The sequence below is a fragment of the Mustelus asterias genome, chromosome 9 (genome assembly GCF_964213995.1).
Source record: "Mustelus asterias chromosome 9, sMusAst1.hap1.1, whole genome shotgun sequence".
Lineage (NCBI taxonomy): Eukaryota > Metazoa > Chordata > Chondrichthyes > Carcharhiniformes > Triakidae > Mustelus > Mustelus asterias.
In genome coordinates, this window is record NC_135809.1 from 100294833 (window position 1) to 100313815 (window position 18983).

At 38.9% G+C, this 18983-nt stretch overlaps 1 protein-coding gene across 3 annotated transcripts in view; it reads right to left on the minus strand.

The window, feature by feature from the left end:
* Positions 1-18983, minus strand: part of kmt5b (lysine methyltransferase 5B) — a 53365-nt gene that overhangs the window by 10935 nt on the left and 23447 nt on the right. For all 3 annotated transcript variants that reach the window (XR_013498768.1, XM_078220674.1, XM_078220675.1), the window contains exons 4-9: positions 14870-15035; positions 12844-12953; positions 9886-10052; positions 2818-2837; positions 2576-2712; positions 1885-2072 (exon numbers count right to left, since the gene is read on the minus strand). Coding sequence is in view for 2 of the 3 variants with exons in the window: in XM_078220674.1 (XP_078076800.1) it covers positions 1885-2072; positions 2576-2712; positions 2818-2837; positions 9886-10052; positions 12844-12953; positions 14870-15035 (788 nt within the window). In the remaining variant the exon portion in view is untranslated. The remainder of the gene's footprint in view (positions 1-1884; positions 2073-2575; positions 2713-2817; positions 2838-9885; positions 10053-12843; positions 12954-14869; positions 15036-18983) is intronic.

Below are 18983 nucleotides of genomic sequence, written 5' to 3' on the forward strand. Positions count from 1 at the left end.
TTTAGAATAAAGAAGGTTAAGAGGTGTTTTCAAGATGATGGGAGGGTTAGGTAGATATTAGAGGGGTTTAGGATAACCTGGGACTAAAAGGACTAATAGATCAGAATAGGTTAATTTAGAGTGAATGTAGTATAGAAAACGCACAAAGTACCTGAAGTTACAAAAGTACTGTTTGCATAGAAACACATAAAACCACTGTTAAGAGAATTTAAACATGTATTTTTGAAAAACATTATATTCTGTATTAAAGCCCTGTATTAAATCTTGGCCAATTGCACACTGCTCTAAGCATGATGGGATATAGCCGAGCGAGATGAACCATGTTCCTCGAAAACAATACAGCTGAGAACTCTCTAATTAATGTGGGCTTTAGAAAGTACAAGCTTCCCAGACAGTAGAAGGAATAGAATAATTCATTTTTTTCCAGTAAGGGATCGAACTCTACGACGTATGTAATTGAGCTTGCTAGGAGAAAGTGGGCAAGATCTTTTGGATTTTCCGGACCAATTAATTCTCATGCTGCCAGAGAGTAGAATGTTATTGACCACAATAAATAATTCATACTAAAATGATTGGTTCACTCCGGCTAGGATGAGCAAAGTAGGCGGGCAAATTATTTTTGAAAATGTATAATTGTGATACCAATAACAATGTAATTTAGAATAATTTGGGCTGCCCAAAATCATTCTCCTACACATGTGGACCAGGCCCGGACAATAAAGTACATCTTCAACCAGAATTACTGTCTCCGTGAGTTCTTTGTATCTGCTGAGCTGTAATTAATAAAGAGAAATCTCTCACATGAAAGCATAATACATAGGTCTATGAAAAGCTCCTACAGTAGGTATAAAGAAAAACTATTCCCAGCGAGAAGATGCCAATAACCAGAAGCCACACAGATCATTGGCAACAGATCTAGAGGGGAGATGAGCAAAAATGGTTCGACTCAGTTGTTTAGATCTGGAATACTAACTAAAAAGGTGGTAGAATCTGATTCCATAATTTTTTTTTTAAAAAGGTAGATAAATATATAATCAAGGATGAGGAACTTCAGAGTTGTAGACAAAATAGGGGTGTGGGACTAAGTCCTACTGAAAGTTTAGAATCACAGAATGGTTATAGCACAACCACTTGGTGTATCATGTTCATGCTGGCTCTCTGCAATGCCATTTCCCTCTTCTCTTCAGATGGTTATCCCATTCCCTTTTGAAAGCCATGATTGAATTTGTCTTTGCAGGCCGTGCATTCCAAATCTTTTTGAAGAGGCAGCACAGACACAATGAACAAAATATCCTCCTTATGTGCTCCATATTTCTATGATTCCATGCCTTGTCAACGTGTCTTCATCCCAGGAACAAACGCAGTTAAAAGTGAAAGAATAATTTTCTTTTGCTGAGGAAGTAGTTACAAGGTGTAATTAATTTAATATTGTCAGAGAGAGAATGAACGAAGAGGAAGTTTTGGCAATAAACATGGAATAACTGCCACTAGAATTAGTCGACCTTTTAAGAAAGGAGTAAGTAAACACTGGAAGCAGAGGAAGGTATAAGTATATGGGTAGACAGCAGAAGAATGGGGTTTTTGACTACTCTTGAAAGAAAAGCCAATACACATACGAGATAAATAGCTCGTTTTGCAAATCTCTTGGGTTCTCGGACCTAGGTCAGTCTCTTGTATGAAATTTTCTCAGTTGGGGCAACCACTCAAACACTACAACTGGTTTTAAAATTTCTTTGGATTTGGGAAGGGAAGGATCAAGCTATTATTTCCAAGGAGTCAGGCAAGTCAGCAGAAATGTACTCCTACAGAAGAATAAATGCTGTGATGAAAAAAGGCTTGGGAGAAAATGGCAGAAAATGATGAAAGTAAAACAAGATGCAATACCTTTTTCCTGAGTAATCTCTGCATCAGTGTTTGAGCTCACAGACTGGTTGTCAGAGTTTTTTCCATTATCTCCCAGCTTTTTTAACCTGTTCAAACGTTTGTCTGTTTCGCGGAGTCCATACTTGCTATTTATGACTGGTACAGGGTCAGGGAGTCCAGGTTTTGATCGGAATGCACCTTGCCCACGTCTGGAGAAAGAACATAAGCCACTTTAAGCTCTCTCCTAACACATATTTTTCATGATTGTATTAAGTTTTCCAGTCACAAATTAGTTTTATTTGAATAAAGTATCAACTCATAATAATCTCAATTATAAATGTAGATAAATTCCTAAAAGGAACTCCACCCCATTTTCCAAACTAAAATCTGTGTATATATCAAATTTTGGATCATAAAAGCAATAAATGCCCATTGTGTGTGTAAAGCGAAAAAAGACTGTTTAGCATGACCATAAGATCCACTGGCATCCTACCCAGATTGCCTTGTGGACAGGTTTAAGTAGCGTCATCCTCTGGTGGTGAAAAAAGTGCAACATTACAAATTTAAAGTTATTTACAGCACAGCAGTAAGTGAGAACACACTGGGGATGTTTGCGCATGAGGAAATCAAATTTGCTATTTTACAAATAGGGCAGAGTTCCCATTCAGATACACAACCGTGTATTAGATAACGAAAATTAAGAAATTCTTACCTTTCACAAGTATAGCATTCACAGAATTCATTATTTTCTCCAAAGAAACCATCCCCATAGTAGCATGAGATTTCTTCTCCTGGTTCAATATCTCGTAATGCTTTCACACAAGCTGTATCCCGACCAGTTGACACAAACTAAGGTTAAAAGAAATAAAATATATATATATATTTTTGTTCAGTGCAAATCTGATCATGTTTCATTAAAAAATACAAGTTGAGGATAGCAAAATTATAGCTTACCTTACAGTTTGGCCTGCAGTCTTAAAAAGATTAAATTGGGAAGAAAGAGACAGAATAAAACAATTAATATTTTATCAACTCAATTTAAAACAAAAGCATTTAAAAATAATTTATTGCTTCACAAAACAATATGTCAGCATCATTAGTCAATATAGATCAGAATACCCTTGTCAGATCACCCTCTGAGTATTTCATGTGGCTATTAGGTTCCAAGAATGAAATTCCCAATGCTCCCAAATGTCTCAAACTGCATTGTTTTTCAATTATATTTCTGATGAATTTCCAATATTTCATTGGTGTGGAACTAAGTTATATAGGCCAGGGATGAGGAGGCAAAAGTCAGCCAGGGTCCCTACTGCGATTGCTATCCAGTGAAGTGTAGTGGAAAATGCACGTACAAAGGCAGGATCAGGTTCACTTGCAACACCTGCCAATATTTATCAGTCATAAATGCATGGGTTTGAAGCATGATTCAGAATATAATCCTGATGAACTGTTCGAATATTTCAAGAAGAGGTACAGCAGCTAACAGGCTGAAGCAGATAGCATGTTTTTCCCCGTCCCAGATAAATGATCAGTTTAGGTAGCTGTTCTCAGTCATGGCAGTGGCTGACAGTATTCTCACCAGAAACAAAAGATTGTGGGGCTTAAGTGCATAATCTAGGATGGCATTCTAGTATAATATTTAGAGTATTAACAGAGGCATTGGCTTTCACATGAAAAAGATGGGCTCAATTGCTCAGGTGGATGTAAAGATCTTGCAGCATTACTGCCTACATAACAATAACGATTATACTGATGTGATTAATTAACTGTGCTGTGTTTTGGAATATTCTGGGGACATCAAAGACACAATATGCATGCAAGTTTATTTCTTTAAAAAATGAAGGCAGCTGGATAAGACAGAGGAAAAGTTTAGCTACAGCTAGATTCCCATTTACAATAATTGTGCAGTGAATCATCTTGTTTAAAGCAGGTGTGTGTGTGGAATGGGTTGGGGTTAGTTGTGATGGAACCCCATCATCAAATAATCTGCAAATACGCTGATGAAAGGTCATCCAGACTCAAACTGTTCGCTCTATTCTCTCTCCACAGATGCTGTCGGACCTACTGCGATTTTCCAGCATTTTCTGTTGTTGAATCTGCAAATACTTTACTGGTTTCTGGAAAATGGGTATTTTAATCATATGCCACAGGCCTGTGGAGTTATATTACAATATAAACCCTAAATCTTCAAATTAGGAGAGGATAGAAAATTGGATGTGAAAAAGTAGACTGGCAAACTAAACAGGATTCTCTCTCTTTGATTAAAACATATCCATTTTGCACAAAAAGCCCAAATGTAAAGGGTATTTTTTAGTTCTAACCTCTTAATATGAATTAATGGTTAATTCAAATTCCCATCGCAAACGGTCCTGGCCAGTAAAATTTGTTGTTTATTTTTAATTAAACTAGGTTCAAGAAGCTAAATATTTTGAGTAAGCTAACTGTGTCTCACTGCAAAAAGACAAATAAATTCACTGAAGAACATGAGGAACAATAGCCCAACTGATGATGTGGTTCAAGAGGATACTGTTGCTTATAGGAGTGTTCAAAGGCCCACGCAAGTGGATCCAGTGAATAGATGGAATTAAAGGAACCAACCTTCACCACAGCCATTATATCTAATCTGTGAAAATGGATGGCAGCTACAAAGAGAGCGACAGAACTTTTCTCTGCGTTAAATACTTGATGAATAAATGTGTCACCTGCTTAACATTGCCCACCTCCATCTCTACCTTAACTTATCTGCTGAAACCGTCAATTCGTGCCTTTGATGCATTTAGATTCAACCGTTCCAACGCTCTTCCAAGCTGACCTCCCACTTTGTACCCACCACAAACATGACCTCACCCAAAGCTTTGCTGCTAGTGCCCAGACTCGTACAAGTTCTATTCCCCAATGTGTGCTGATCTACATTGGCTCCTAGTCTGACAATACCCAATTTTAAAATTCACATTTCAAATTTATTCAGGACTCCCCCTCCCAATCTCTAACTCTTTCAGTTCTACAACCCTCCAATATTGCGGCACTCTCCAATACTTGCCATTTGTGAATTCCCAAATTTCTTCAGTCCACCATTGGCAGTGTTAATTCTAACTGTATAATATGCTAATCAGATACTCTGTGTACACCACAATAAGTGATGTAACATCACATGGTTGCTTTCTCATGCAGCCTTGGATAAGATGTAGCCAGCACAGGCCTCAATGAAGCCTCTGTTTACACACAGAATGTTTACTCAGTCTGCAGTGGTATTAGTCTAACAATACCAAAAATATTATGTGGTGGCAGCCAAGTGAAAGTATTTATAGAAAGTATTACCAGAAAGCTTCAAGAAAGTTACAGGCCCCAAGCCGAAGCATTGATGAATTGGTACCACATGGTGCCACGCTGCAAAGGTATGCAGTGAGGTCAGTATGCTGCTGGGCAGATGATATCAGCAGGCAGTGTGTGCATCCATGAGAACAAAGCCATGAGAGATGAAGTAATCAAAGCCATTGATATATATTTCAATCTAAGATTGAGCCAGTTAAGTTTAAGAAACAAATCCAATGTCAAGAAGTGTTGCATTTATAAATGATTTGTATAGACTTGCAGAGAATTGTGCGAATGGCAGCTCAAAAGAGGAACTGATCAGAGACAGAACTGTCGTGGGATTTCTGGATGATGCCTTGTTTGACCACTTTAGTCAAGTGATGATATAACCTTAGCAAAGGTAATCCAACCGAGCAGACAAGCTGAGGTCAGTAAACAAAAGCAAGCTGTGATTTGAGGTGCTAGTGGAACCACTATCTCAAAGCAGCTGAGTCAGTATAGTATGCCAAATTTAAGAGAGAAACTGTTGCAAAAAAAGCAAGGGTGACATCTGGGGCTGTTGATGGACACTCTCCTAACTGCAAATGGAAAAACACAAGCGTGAAAACTGCCCTGCCAAAGGGGCCAGATGCCATTTATGCAGAAAGATGGCCATTTCTAGACTGTGCATCAAAGCAAGAAGCAGAATACGCAGAAGGGAAGTGATTGAAAGGTGGCACAATCAATGAAGTAGATGATATCCATGATACTGAAGTGCCTTTCCTTGGGCAGATCCAGGAACCAAGCATAAGCTACCAGAATGCTGATATCATGCACTTGGTGCAGCAGTTTTGGTTCTTTCTGAAGCTGAACGCGGTTGGAGTGTTCTCTTCAGTATTCATGCAAAAAAAGTATCTGGGCCAAGAGCGATATAACTCAAGGTCCTAGGAGCACTAAACACAACCCTCCAGTTGAGGAGTGAAAAGAAAATCATGGAAACATTGCATATGATTCAGAACCAGTTTAAAGTTTATTTATTCGTGTCACACGTAGGTTTACATTAACACTGCAATGAAGTTACTTCTAAAATCCCTTAGTCGCCACACTCTGGCCCTGTTCAGTTACACTGAGGGAGAATTGATCATGGCTAATGCACCTAACCGACACAACTTTCAGACTGTGGGAGGAAACTGAATCACCCGGAGGAAACCCATGCAGACACAAGGAGAACGTGCAGACTCTGCACAGACAGTGACTCAAGCCGGGAATCAAACCCAGGTCCCTGGCATGGTAAGGCAGCAGTGCTAACCACTGTGCCAATTTGCCGTCTGTCAAAGTTGCTCACTCTTGAGCAGAAAGTCTATATCGACTAGCATCTGATTTGCAGAGTGTAGGAACTTAAGAGTCATGGAGTTAATCCCAAAAACATCAGAGGTGAATTCGCATAGCTGTTCACAGCATTAGGAAGACAGCATACCATGTAACTGTCAAAAAACGAAGCCCGTGTGTCCAGAAAGGAAGAGGAGGAAACGACGAAGTTGAAGCAGGAGATTATTCTGCCTGTCACAAAACCAACAAGCTGGTGTTCAGGAATAGTCCTGCTGCCAAAATCCAAAGGATCTGTCAGAATATCGGTGGGTCTTAAACAGCTAAACAAAGGATGAACTTCATGTTCAACTACTAGGTCACCTGTGAATGAGAGTTTAGCTAAATTGGGAAAGAGTTCAAGCGTCACAAAGCTAGATGCAATGAGTAGTTTTTGACAACTACCCCTAAATGAAGAATCATCACTCTCAAACTTGATTACTCCCTCTGGAAGGTTTTGCTTCAAACTATGCTTTGACATCTGTGCAAGAAATCTTCCAGGGTATAACATCAAGCATCCTAGAAGGACTGGATAGAGTCGATGTCACATGGATGATGTCCTGATCTATGGACCCACTGAGACAGAATATCGTACTAGAGTGCAAGCTCTATAACAACTGAGAACTCTTGCAGCTGTCAGGTTCCTTGAGCATATTGTGGATGCATCTGGTGTCAGAGTTGTTCCATAGAATAAAAGAGCAATCAAGGAGTCGCCACCTCCTCAAAACCTGACGGAGATCCAAAGATTGATGGATATAGCAAACCAAGTCAGAAAGTTCCTGCCCAACCTAGCTGTCGTCAGTGAAACATTACGTCAGATGTTCCAAATGGACAATACATGGTGCTGGGAGGTAGCACAATACAAGGGTTTTTTTGAGAAAATCAACAGATGCTGATATCAACTGATGTTTTAGCTCAGTTTGACCCAGAGCTACCCACTATCATTGCAGCAGCTGCATCTTCTACAGGACTGGGAGTTGTACTCTTTCAGATACAGACAGATGGAAAGCACAGACCAGTTTACTGACAAGATTTCCTATGATAGAGAAAGAAGCATTAGCTGCTAGATGGGCTTGTGAAACGTTTTCAGATGTTATTGGTCTCCACTTCATGATTACAAGCCCTTAGTGGCATTCTTAAATTCTAATGAGTCAGAAAAAAAAATGCCTCAATGGGTACAATAATTCAAACCGAGAATGGTGAGATTTGATGCAAACTACATGCCAGGAAAAGCAGCAGAATAAACTGGATGCTTTGTCTCACAACCAATGGGCTCTTGCAAGAGGGAGAAACCTTTATATCCACAACAACCACAAATGTACCAGCAACAAGTCAGCATCTAAATGAATTCAAGATGCACAAAAATCTGATGAACAACATGTTCAGCTCAAAGAGTACCACATCAAAAGATGACGAGCATATATGCCACAGAATCCCATTCTCAGACAGTACTATGAACTGAGAGGGCATCTCAATACAATTGATGATTAATTCATCTATGACAAAGATAGTGGTCATTCCAAGAGTTCATTCTAAGAGACTCAACATCCTACAATTGCATCATGGATGTTTGGGTGTCACAAAATGCTGAGTCACAGCAAGATATTCTGTTTGGTAGCCAGGCATCTCAAAGGAATGATATCAAGCTGTATTACCGGTGCCGTTTATCAGGGGACAAGGAAACTATTGATGACATCTTCCTTCCCATCACGACCGTGGAAATGTCTTGGGATGAATCTCTTCGAACAGAGAATCGCGCTCAAGAAGATATTTGTAACACATGGAATCCCAGACCTTGCAATCTCAGACAATGGACCTAAAGTTTGTGAATTAATACCTCGACAAGTTCACTACATCATATGGATCTGCCCATCCGACTAACTCTCAAATATCCTCAAGTCAACAGCAAAGGTGAAAAAGCAGTGCGTAGAGAAAGCATTGTTAAGGAACAACAACTTGGACTTGAGCTATCCACTCCAAAAGAGTCTGTCACCATGCGAACTCCTAATTGGGACCTGACTGCACGCGCGCATGCATGCACAAGTACAACCTGGTGACTTGGAGAAAATGGGAGGGACAGAAAAACAAAACATTGTTCCAGCCAAATATGGAACAATGACAAATGTTACCAGCACACAACCTGCCAGATCTCCACCCAGGAGAGCCAGTTTGAATCAGTGACCAAGCTCACTATGGACAAGCGGTTGAATAGGCATCACATTTATGGTCTTCTCTCATTCAAACATAACACTGTACAATGAGACAGAACAGATGAGCAACAGTTGCCACACAGAAGTAACCTCCCATCCAGCGGATGCAATCATCTTTCCAACCAGATCAGCCAGAGATATTGCATTTATCCAACCAACCCAGATAGCAACCATACTGGTGAATCCAAGTTATCTGCTAAACTCCTCTTGCTCAGCAGAATCTGAAACATCATTCAGAGAACTCAAACCCCCAATCCCCTCAAAAAGGATCTATTCTGTAGAATCATGAAACTGCCACAGAGGTTATCTTTATAGAAAATAAGGAATGGCGGGAAGAAAAAAAAAGGACCCAAGGGAAGAAAACAAAATTAAGTACTACAACACAGTTTAAGGTTGTGGCTTGTGGCTCATTTGATCTTTTGAAATATAGAAATGGAAGTCAGAGACTTGGAAGGGAGTTTTAGTATGAGGGGTTAATTCTAACTGTATTATGCTACTCAGTTACCATACATCACAGGAAGTCATGTAGTGTCACATGCTTTGCTTTCTCTCTCTCCCTCTCTCTCATGCAGTCTCATGTAAGGTGCGTCTCAATATTTTAAGTTCTGCAGACTCAGTAAATATTCTATGTTACTCTAACAATACCAAGAATATTATAGGCAGCAGTGCTTTCAGCTTCCCATGCCTTAAGCCCTGGGATTCTTCCCCTAAACTCCTCCTTTAAGATACTCTTAAAACTTAACTCTTTAATCAACCTTTTGGTCATACGTGGCACAGGGTCAAATGTTGTTTGATAATCTCGTGAAACACCATGGAATGTTTTACTACGTTAAAGACAAAAATTAAATGCAAGTTGTTGTAATGTCAACAGAAAACAAACTGAATGTTTTTCAAAATGGCTTGAATTTGTGCTGTTGTCGTGGAGTTTTGATTATGTGCATTTTAATAGGTTGCATTATGAAGTTTTTACTGTCCTTAGTGTTTTGTTGGGTTGATTCATAAAAATCTTTAATTTGAAGTACTGGATAATTTGAATTTCCTTCAGGCAAACAAAATGACTTGGAATTAACAGAAGACGACTGCACCTGAATATTCAATGTACTAACTATCCCAACCACTATTCATTGCAAATCAACCCTTAAGAAGGATTCCATACCATGGTTAATAAATGCAGCAGGTCCAAGCCAAAGTTGAGCACAGTTCTTCCTTGTGGAAAACATAACACTAAAATCATTTTCTCCATGTCGAAGAAGCAAGTTTTCTTCCATCTCTGACAGCTCTGCAATGCAGCCAACCAACAATTCGATCTTGTCATTCTTCTTCCTATGTACAAGTCAAATATTGTACAAAAGTAAGATCTTTAGTCTGCAAAATACATAATGCCATTAGAACCTATAGTAATATTTTTTTCTGGGAGAGTGAAAGGGGAGTTTATCATAACATATGAATTGGGAAGAGTAGGCCATTCAGCCTCTCAAGCCTGCTATGCCATTTGATGAGATCATGGCTGATCTGATTATGATCTCCTGCCTTGGACTCCCTTGTTAGTCAAGAATCTCACTCTCGCCTTAAAAATATTTAACAACTCTGCCTCCAGCACTCTGAGGAAGAGAATTTTATAGACCCGTGACCCTCCAAGAAAATAAAATTTTCATCTGTCTTATATGGGGGACCCCTTATTTTTAAACTGTGCCCCCTCTTTCCAGTCTCTTCTACAATGGGAAGCATCCTTTTAGCATCCACCTTGTCTAGTCCACCCAGGATCTTGTATGGTTCCAGACATTACACCTAATTCTTCCAAATTTCACAGGATACAGGCCCAACCTGTCCAATCTTATCTCATAAATAACTCCTTCATCCTTGGAATCAATCGAGTGACCCTTCTCTGAACTACTTCTAATGCAATGATGTCCTTTCATAAATAAGGAGACCAAAACTAAACACAGTACTTGAGATGTGGGCTCGCCAATACCCTGTACAACAGGAGCAAAATACTATTTTTATATTCTACCCCCTTTGCAATAAATGGCAACATTCGATACTTGGATACTAGCTTTGCGATTCATGTACCAGAACACAACTTGCAGAGTTGCCTTTCATTGCAAAATACAGTTCACAACCAAGGCAAAGCAAGAACAAAGATTTTTTTTAAATTTAGTGTCATAAGTAGGCTTACACTGCAATGAAGTTACTGTGAAAACCCCCTAATGCCACACTCCTGACACCGGTTTGGGTACATTGAGGGAGAATTTAGAATGCTCAATGCTTCTAACCAATGCATCTTTTAGACTGTGGGAGGAAACTTCCCACACGGAGCCGGGGAGAATGTGCAGATTTTACCTCTACATCTGAGGAGATCAAGGGCATAGATGTGTAACGAAAAAGATACTTAGAATATTTACAGTCTAAGTAAAGCATCAGAATGAAAAGGGATATCTCTTTCCATCTTGTTCTGTAATCAAATGCCTTTGAGTTTACCCTTCATGAATTTAGCAAACTGGAATCAGTTCGTGTGGAAACTAAATTGTGTAATAATACCCAGAAGAAAATAGCCAGTAACGAAAAGATGCAGGACCCAACAACCTAACTCGTGTGTTATGAAGTTTCTTAGCACCATTATTGAAAGATTTTGTATCTGCTGCTCAACTACTAGGAACAACTAAAGTTAAACATTATTTCAAACTTCTAGCCAGATAATGGATTATTCATTTACATATTTCCTGTTTATCACAACTGGCATGTTAAACATCTCTTCCCTGCCCCAACTTCATGGACAACTGTGAGGAGCTCATTTGCTCCTAACTTAGGCCATTTGTTCAGCTGCTTCAGCTTGCCCAGCAAGCCAAACCTCCCCTATTCTCCCCTCCATCGAAGTCCTGAATTTCTCTATCACTCTTATCCTCCCTCAGATCACCTTATCCATGGATTCACCCCTGCTCCCTTGATCCTATTCCCACTAAATTAGATTCCACTTCCCTTCCTGGTCCCCATGCTAGCCGACATTCTAAATGTCTCCTTTTCTTCTTGGACTGACCCTCTTGGTTATCGCCCCAATTTGTAAAAAAATTACAAATGGACCCCTCTACTCTTGCAACCTTCCACCAATGTGCCTTTCCCCTTCAAAGTTTTTGAATTTGCATTGCCACTCAAATCATTAAACTTTCCCACCACTCTCTCCCCTCCTTTAGAACACCTCTGAAAACCCAACTCTGATGAAGCTTTGGGTCACTCCTGACAACATCTCATTCTTTGGCTACACCTCTGCCAAATGCCCTCCTTTAAAATAACTATATTAAAGTTAGCTGCTGTTGCATATTTGAACTCATTAAGTTTTGATATCTACTATTTCAGATGCACCAATTTTCCACATTTATAATAGAATTAATTTTATTCATCAATTGTGATTCCAATGTCAAAAATTAACTTATAAACTGGAGATCTTATCATACACAAGGCGTTTATTTGGCATGGATGGTCAATGGGAGCATTCTATTTTGCCAGATTTTCCATACTCCCTTCTTCCGTTGCATTCTGCTGCAACCCATCATTTGTTTCTTGCCTTACAATCATTTCCCTTTGCCTTGCAGTGTAATTATGTTTTACATTTAATCACTTCTGCCTTCCATCGCATCAAATAAAACTATTATTTTTGTGCATGCCACTTCCACCACTACAATCCCCTTTCCCCTGGTTCTTCACTTGCTTAAAAGCTACTCATCTGAAACTCTTTCAGTTCTAACAAAACATCATCAACTCAAAATGTTAACTGCCCGCCCCGTTGAATACTTCCAGCATTTGTTTTTAATTTGTAAAATGTAGTTATCAGTCTATCCACAATGATCATTACACTAAATAAAGTGCATGTCCATAAAAACACCTCTTGCAGGGGTAAAAGTAGCAAAAATACTGCATTCATTCTGTATGGAATACAATGATTCAATTCCACAGAATCAGAACAGATTTTTCAAAAAATAAATGTAGGTTAGAGACCATAGGTCCTACCACTGCTTTTATGGTTAACTTTTCCGTGAACATAGATCCACCATGCCATGCGAGCATCACATAATCACAGGTCCAAAATAAATCTACGACCTACAATGAGTCCACTTCTTACCATTCCCTGGTTGCAACTATCTTGGCTCCATTTTTCTCCGATGAATACCGATTACAAGGCAAGAGCTCAAATCCACTTTCGGCTGCAAACATTCTCAGATAAATGAAAACCTGCCCAAAATACATTAAACACTTTGTAGGTATATTTTTTGCATTTATGTAATAATCTTGTACAGTTGAACTGGAGGAACAAAGTTGCACTAAATCACAATATCATATAAATGACAGATTCAAATATTCAATTGACAGATTATTGAACCACAACCCAGGACTGCACTGCCCTTGTTGACTTTTGATTTGGTCCAAGAATTCCCCCCCCCCCCCCCCCCCCCCACACACACACAGGGAGTTGGCCACATCACACAGGGAGTTGGCTACATCATTATTTTCTTCAGGTGCATTAAAAAAACTGGTCTCACCTCCCTTCAGATCTGGTGTTTCAGGCAGATGAACACAATGTGTGAATGCCAGGTAACCACTCCCACCCAGTAATTCTTCTGATCTGAACCACATTTTAAACAGGTGCTTAGCAACATTTAGTTAAATAATCAATAAGAAGTCTTTACCATATCATATTCACACTGTTATCATGGTAAAATAATGTGATATATAGTCCAATGAATTAGGAGCACAATGGGAATATTCGAGGCAGTGATCTCTTGCACACCCCCACCAAATTAATGGCAGCCATACAAATGGTCAAAATTGAAACTATAGTGGGAAATACAACAATTCTCTCTGTGCTGCTCTGGTGCAAGATAAGATTCCATTCAAACAGCAAAATTATAAATTCCTCCCCACAATATTAATGCCTGCAGTTTAGACTTCACCCTTCTTAAAACTATACATGGAAGACAATTAGATTATTTCCATCAGCAAGAGCCTTGCTGTCAAGAATGAACCTACACACATGCAACCCCACTCCACAGGAGGTTGTGGTGCTATAGATTTCACAGACAACATAAACTTTCCTGGCAGCCAAGATGACTGTTCCAAAATAAAGCTTTCAGGCAGCTCAGTTTGCCCAGAATTTTTCCTTTTAAAAAGGTAGAATCATAGACTGATTAAAGTACAGCAGGAGGCTATTCTGCCTGTTGCATCCATTCCAGCTCTCTGCAAAAGCAGCTCAGCTAGTCTCACTCCCCAGTCCTTTTCCCATTGCCCTGCAATTATTTTCTCTTCAGGCAATTATCCAATTGGCCTTTTGAAAGCCACGACTGAATCTGCCTCCATCACGACATTGAATTCCAGCTCTTAACCAATTACTCTCGACTCTTTGACCAATGGGAACAGTTTTTCCCGATCTAACCCTGTGTCCACACCCCTCATGATTTTGAACACCTGTCAAATTTCTTCTTAAGTTTCTCTTCACTAAGGAGAAACTTAGCTTCACTAATCTATCCACACAACTGAAGTCTTTCATCTCCAAATCATTTCTGCATCTTCATCAATGCTTTGACATTGTTCATAAAGTGTGGTGCCCAGAATTGGATACAATACTCCATTTGAAGTCAAACCAGCATTTTATAAAAGGTTCACTGCAACTTCCTTGCTTTTGTACTATATTTCCCCGCTTATAAACTCCCAAGTTCCCATATGCCTTATGAACTGCTTTCTTAAATGACCGCGCACTTCAAGAAAATTATATTCTAAAACATGGAACAGTTCCCGCCCACCCAAAGAAAGAGTAAATTGGGCCATATGGAAAATGCAGAACAGCAGGCTATACAATCATAACATTTTATTAAATATCAAAGCAAGAACGCACACAAATCTTTTACACAGAAGTCATTAGATTTCCAAAACTGTCCTTGTGAAATTTAACAGGAGGTTTATACTCAAGGTGCAATGCACAAAATCTTGAAAGATTTGGAAGGCTTTTATGCTTCATTCAGACTTTATCAAATTGTTTCAAAATAATGTTTTGGAGAGCTGGAGCACTTGGAACCATTTCATACCCTTAAGCATATACTCTGCTTTCCTGGAAAATTTTTCATGGAAAAAAAACAAGAGAAAACTCCACGTACATGCTCCTTAAATAACTTTTCTTGACTTTTGTTTTTGTTGAGGAAATAGTGTCGCGCCCATTCTCCCGTTGTTAGTGCTTTGAAGGCTTTTTCTAAATTTTCCTTCTTCTTGAAATCCTCTATTACTTCTTTGAGATCTTCCTGTCTTCCTTTTATGGGTCGAAATCTTAATTGGGAAAAAGAAGTTGAACAATAAATATCATGCACAGTACAAAGTTGTACCCAATATCAGTGATAGTATAGTAATGAAATACAAACGCAGTTGAAAAACATCCATTATAAAATCACACCATATAAGTATGCTGTGCCTCTTAGTTACAACATAACCAGTCTTAAAGTCCACCTCGAACTTGAATTTTTAAACAAAAATACATATGGGAATGCTTCAGAAATTGTGGAGATACTGGCCATCTTCCTTGGATACAGGGGTGGTGCCAAAGGACTGGAGAATTGCAAATTTTATGATCCTTAAAATGGAGTAAGAATAGGTCCAGCAACTTCAGGTCAGTCAGTTTATCTTTGTTGGTGGAGTGTTTTTAAAATGATAATTTGGGACATAATTAACAGTTACATGGACAAATACGGATTAAGGAAAGCTATCACGAATTTGTTGAATGAAAATTTTGTTAATCGAACTTAAAGTTTGTTGGTGCAGTAACAGAGAGAGCTGATGAAGGTAATGTGATTGATGTGATGCTTGTGGACTTCTATAGAGGGTTTGATTAAAAGTGTCAAATAACAGACTTGTCAGCAAAGATAAGGCTCATGGCTTAAAAGGGGTAGCGAGAGCGTGGATTAGCTGAATGACAGAAAACAGTAATGGTGGACAGTCTGAAGGAGGGATATAGTGGGGTTGCTCAGGGATCAGTGTTAGGACAACTGCTTTTCTTATATATTATATTAGTGATCCAGAGAATTTCAAAATGGATAAATTGGAAAAGCTGGCCTGTTCTTCTTAAGGAAGCGAAGGACAAGTGAAATATGATAGAGGTCTTCCAGATCAAGGATAGGTCTAGACAACGTAGATAGGGATTAAAGGTTGCTGTTGGTGGAAGTGTCAAGAACCAGAGAACATTGACTTTAAGGCAATTGGCAAAAGAAGCACTTGTAGCAATTGGTTTGAATCTGGGATGCACTGAGAGTATGGTGGAAGCAGATTCAATTGAGGCTTTCAATAGAAAATTGGATAATTATTTGAAGAGAAAATATTTGTAGGTCTATCGGGAAAAGTAGATTGTAGGACTAGATGATATGCTCCTGCAGAGGGCAAGCACAGACAACGGGTAAAATGGCCACCTCCTGTGATTCTATGAAAATTATGTTCAGGAGATTAATTAAAAAGCTTGAATAAAAAAATGATGGCACATTGAATCTTTGTTTATTTCAAATTTTATCAAGTTCATTTATGCTCGATCACTGAAAAGTCAGGTGCAATGTTCCCCTTTAAGTTACACAGCCTCAACCTAAAGTTCCCAAATAAGCTGTGCACAAGTTGGCCCTGCTAAGCAACATGTGCGTGACGGATCAAAAGGTTTAGAGGACTCACACACTCACAAAATGATAGGGTACAGTTGATCAGGCAGAGAAAGAAATCTCAGTGGCTTCAATTAGCTCACCCTTTAATCTTCTATATTCAAATGAACACAAACCTATGCAACTGATCATAATTGACCTCTTTTCACACTGGTATCATTCTGGTGAATCTGTGTTGCACCCCGTCAAAGCCAAATACATCATTCCGGAATTGGAATGCCGGATTCTAACTGGAATCTAACCAGAGATCGATATAACTGATATAACTTCCACACCCTGTATTCCAAACTGCCACACTGTTGCTATACTAGTAATTGGTAAGGTGGGAAGCCTTCAGTTGAATGCCTTTCAGTAAAACGGAGGTGAGACAAAACAGGTTTATGACCCTAGAAACCCACTGCATAGCCTATAAAGGCTTTGCTTTTGAAAACCCCTTATATAAAATACTACGGCTACAGTTCCCGCAAATCTTGTTTAAGCATTTACCTCAAAAAAATATGTGCACTCTAAATCAAGTAGGGCAGCAAAGACTGGTTACGTTATAACCAAACGGAAGCTGAGAAGTGATCAGAAGATTATAAATGTAGAGAGTCAATGCAAAATGTTAAACATTGCTTATGCAGTTCCCCTGTCAACATCTTGCACTCCTCATGAACTATAACAAGGTAAAATGCAATATTAGATTCAGACTTTAGTTTTGGACAAGCTATGATGACCATGATTACAATTTAAGTTGGTCAGTTAAACAGAAAGCTGAACAAGCACTAGGAGTTATTCACTGCTTATTTTTTACCAAGTTTCTTTTGCCCCCCTCCCCATTTCCTAATTAAACTAATTCTTGGCGAGATGTGATACCACCTTCAGTATTGTGGCCAAGCAGTCATTTGTAATGTGAAAACCTTGGTTCAGAGGTCATTTAAAAGTCAAACCTAATTTTGTGTTTAGTAGCAGGAGAAATAAGCCTGTCTAATTCTCTTCCCCACGTAGATTTAGCTACATAAGGCCAATCAACCCCTACCCCAGTTGAATATTCTAATTAGCACAGACCAGCCATCGAAACTGGGGCTTTTAGGTCTGTTTAGTTCAGCTAAACATTTCCCTTACCAACTGACAGATGAAAGAAGCTACATTCTGTAAATTTATTCTCCCCCACCCAGTACCCCAAATTCCAATTAAAATTGTAGTCATTGAAAATTATGTTTCACAAGGTCTACCATTTGCAGGCAGTATTAGTAATTCCTCTGGAGATACACTAGAAAGACAAGTTATTTTACACTGGAAATCAAATGCTGAGTTTAGACAACTATTACCCCTCATTTTAAAACACTGTCCAAATTAGTCATTTAACAAAAGTTGGATTCTGCCCACACCCAAAAAAATGAAGAAATGCAACATGAGAATGCCACATTCATACATGTGCATTTGTCACATTTGAAAAGCTTTATTTTTTTAGGTTCTTACGGAAAATAGAAAAAAGCTTTTGATGCATGATCCTATAATTTTTTAAAAATTAACAGACTTCTTCTTTGAACAATGAAAATGAAGCAAATTAACTGGTTAGCATTTCCTGAAGAGAAGAACATTCAGCCAGGCACCCAAGTGAACCGGCTACATTTTCAGGTACCATCAGCTTTCCTACAACCATTGCAGCAGATCAGTTGCATTGAGGTATACAAGAGTAGTTAACAAGGACTCACCCTCAGTTGTTTGTCTTACCACAAGAATACACTTAACACATTGAAGATGAAGAACTCACCACATAGGAAAACACCACAGTGCATCTTGCCAAGATGTCTATTGCAATAACAGCTTTAACTTACCATTTCTGTTTTACTTATCTGATGACCCCAGGTATTCTTTCCGCAAATTATCGCCAGCGAACCTTCATCGTTGTGGGACACTTCATTTTAATTTGTCCCATTTCTAGCATCAAATGATTACGCATAAAATATTTGATTTTAATATTTTCTTCACTAAGTTTTTAAAAATGTGTGCAAAATATCAATTTTATCATACAGGTTTTTCCAATTTGTCATCCTTTTTCCAGATGGTAGTAGTCCTGTACATTTTCAGTTGTTTCAATTTGGTTGAGACGTTTAGTACAGAATATTTGATGGAAGACAGATCTCTAATTAAACATTGCTTATTTTTAAAAACACTGGGAAGAAAATATTCAAATCTGCCATTATAGGCGGACTTTTTGCTACCCATCATTTACAACAATTGAAACAGAGAAACTTGTTATTACCAAAACAAAAAAACAAAATAAAATTGTGGGACAGGTACTTAGAGGTACCTTTAAGGCATTTATTTTTTAAAAAGCTCAGCTTTTAAAATAACAAAGAGGAGGGGGAAAAAATGACTTGGATTTTGGAAGTAGGTGAGGACTGAACCTATATACTGAACATTTTAAGTCACACAGCCCTATATAGCACTCGCCTCCCAATTAGGAGGTCACGGGTTCGAGTCCCAGGACTGCCTGCTACTTGAATCCCCCTACCTCAAATCGGGTCAGTTTGGTCAGTTCTTGGCTAGGCTGCAAGAGCGTCGCGCAGAAGCGAGGCGTTCCATCTCGGGGGAG